This window comes from Crocuta crocuta, unplaced genomic scaffold (genome assembly GCF_008692635.1).
Source record: "Crocuta crocuta isolate KB4526 unplaced genomic scaffold, BGI_CrCroc_1.0 scaffold99, whole genome shotgun sequence".
In the NCBI taxonomy this organism is placed as follows: domain Eukaryota; kingdom Metazoa; phylum Chordata; class Mammalia; order Carnivora; family Hyaenidae; genus Crocuta; species Crocuta crocuta.
This window is the reverse complement of record NW_027551560.1, coordinates 6445431-6447832: the sequence shown is the minus strand read 5'-3', so window position 1 is coordinate 6447832 and position 2402 is coordinate 6445431. Positions and strand designations below refer to the sequence as shown.

Below are 2402 nucleotides of genomic sequence, written 5' to 3'. Positions count from 1 at the left end.
AGGGGGCGCGGCGCGGGGCGGAGGGCGGGTAGGGGGAGTTGGGGACCGCGAGGAGCTCCGCGCGAGCGCCCGAAGGACAGGCTGGCTCCGCGCGCCGGCTCTCGCCCTCCTGAGAACTGGATGTGGGCAGCGGCGGCCACAGGGACCTCGGGACCCCCGCGCNGCCGCGCTGGACCGGGACTATCTGCACCGGCCCAGCTACTGCGACGCCGCCTTCGCTCTGGAGCAGATTTCCAAGGTGCATTTCAGACTCTCTCCTCTCCTCCCACTCTCTCTTCCCTCCTCTTCCTCTATGGGATCGCCCCCGACACACACACACACACACACACACACACACACACACACACACTCTCACTCACTCACTCAAGCACTCACACACTCAAGCCCTCATACACCTCTCCAGGAAAAGAAGCAGACAAGTGGGGATTGAAAAATTCAAACCCTCCCTCCGGTCCTAGGAGGAAAGGGCTGTCTGAGGTCTGCAGGGGGTGGACGGTGGGTGTGTGTGTGTGTGTGTGTGTGTGTGTGTGTGTGTGTGTACACGCGCTCTCCCCGGCAAGCCTTTTCCGGAACACTGGAAAGAGGTCCACAGTGGACCACCTCGAGGGCGGCCTCAGCGCGGCACAGCCCAGTGTCTCCAGCCCCGGAGCCCCCTGCTCCCGCGCCCCTGCCCCTATTTGCAACCTAAACCCCTGTAATGCTGCCACATTTCTTAACATCTTGGAGGGGGAGGCGGAGTGGAGAGAGGCGGAGAGAGGAAGGGGGGGAGGGAGCCGAAATAAAGGTGGTTTCCTCTTTTGGCAACCGGTTTTGCTTTTGTTGAGCATGAAATCTCTGCCCCCTTAAAAATTATCCTTGGAAGAGGGCATCTCTCCTCTTCCTTTTTAGTTTTTGAGCCACCTCTTCTCAGAGCCTGAGGGGAAAGGGAAAGTTGTAAACAAATTGCCACCTTAAATCCGCGGTACTGGTCTGCCAAGCGGCCGGGTTCATTGTGTTTACGAGGCTCGCTGAAATGTGTGGAATCCAGGGAAGGCGAGCACCCAGACGGGGGCCCGCCGGGGCAGCGGCCAGCGCCGGGGAAACGCCGCCGCCGGGAGCAGCCAGCGCCCAGCCCGGACCCCCGCCTGCGCCGGCTTGGGCCCTTCCCCTGTGCACTTGGCTACTTTTTACGTTTAACCAGATGGGAAGGGAGAGGAGGGAAAGATCCATGTGGCTGCCCTCTTCCGATCACAAATGTTGTCGTAAGTTGCAGATGGCTGCCCCACTTCCTAATTCAGCTCACACAGCGTCTCCCAACGCTATGGAAATGCGTCGCGAGTGAGTGCCCGCGGCCGCGCTCACCACGTGGATCCTCACTTACTACCACGCCGGGCGGGGGGTCAGGATCCGGGAACCCGCAATACATTGTTCCCGAGCGCGCTCGTCCCCCAACCCCCATCCCTTCCGGGGCACCCCGAGAGGGGTAAAAGATGGGGCTTGACTTGCGGGGAAGGGACCCGTGGTTTGCTGGTTCCTAAATGGTGGGCTCTATCGCAGACATTGCGCAGCCCCTCCCTTCCCGGCTCCAGGGTGAATATTGCCTGTGTTGAGTGATTTCTCTCCTCTCTGCCGCGGCTTCCCTTCCCCCTGTTCCGGCAGCCCCTCTCCCCAGCGCCCCCAAGACATCTTCGGGGATGTTGCGCAGGTCGAGCGGGAGGGGGGAGGGTTGCCCCTGCTGTCGCCAAGGTGCAGCTCCCACGGTGCAGTCCCGCTTTGATTTATGTCGAGGAGTCCCCCAAGCCGCTCGCCTTCCCCGGGGCCCGCCTGGGTTCCAGTCCCGAGGGCACCCCCACCCCAACGCTGTCGCGGGATCCGCGGGCGGGTGCGCGCAAGCGGGCGTGGGCGCGCGGGCCGCGACTCCCCGGCGCTCACTCCTCCCTTCTGCTTCATCCTCAGGGGAAAGCTACTGGCCGGAAAGCGCCGCTGTGGCTGAGAGCGAAGTTTCAGAGACTCTTATTTAAACTGGGTTGTTACATTCAAAAAAACTGCGGCAAGTTTTTGGTTGTGGGCCTCCTCATATTTGGGGCCTTCGCTGTGGGATTAAAGGCAGCTAATCTCGAGACCAACGTGGAGGAGCTGTGGGTGGAAGGTAAGAGACCCAGCGCCCGCCGCAGGGCCCTCTCGTCCCCCAGCTCGGGCCCCCATCCCGTCCTCCTTCCAACTGATAAAGATATTTGCCAGCGTACACCTAGGGCCTTTCTGTGGCGAGCGAGAACCCCCTACCCGCACCAGGGGGAATTGTTTATTGTTTGGGCGCCTGGCCAGGAGCCAGGCCCGCCCGACAAAGGCCGCGCTGTAATCTACTCGGGGCGCTTTGCTTTGCTAGGTGTTGTGGGAGAGAGTAGCGAGGGCGGGTCGGCCGG

At 61.8% G+C, this 2402-nt stretch overlaps 1 protein-coding gene across 2 annotated transcripts in view; it reads left to right on the top strand.

Annotated features, from left to right (window-relative positions):
- The window catches only part of PTCH1 (patched 1), a 66945-nt gene that overhangs the window by 7672 nt on the left and 56871 nt on the right, over nucleotides 1–2402 (top strand). Inside the window, exons 1-2 of one of the 2 annotated variants that reach the window (XM_077749498.1) lie at nucleotides 1097–1241; nucleotides 1936–2128. Coding sequence is in view for 1 of the 2 variants with exons in the window: in XM_077749499.1 (XP_077605625.1) it covers nucleotides 1936–2128 (193 nt within the window). In the remaining variant the exon portion in view is untranslated. Of the gene's footprint in view, nucleotides 1–1096; nucleotides 1242–1935; nucleotides 2129–2402 lie in introns of those variants that run through there. The other variant, XM_077749499.1, reaches the window with a different exon arrangement.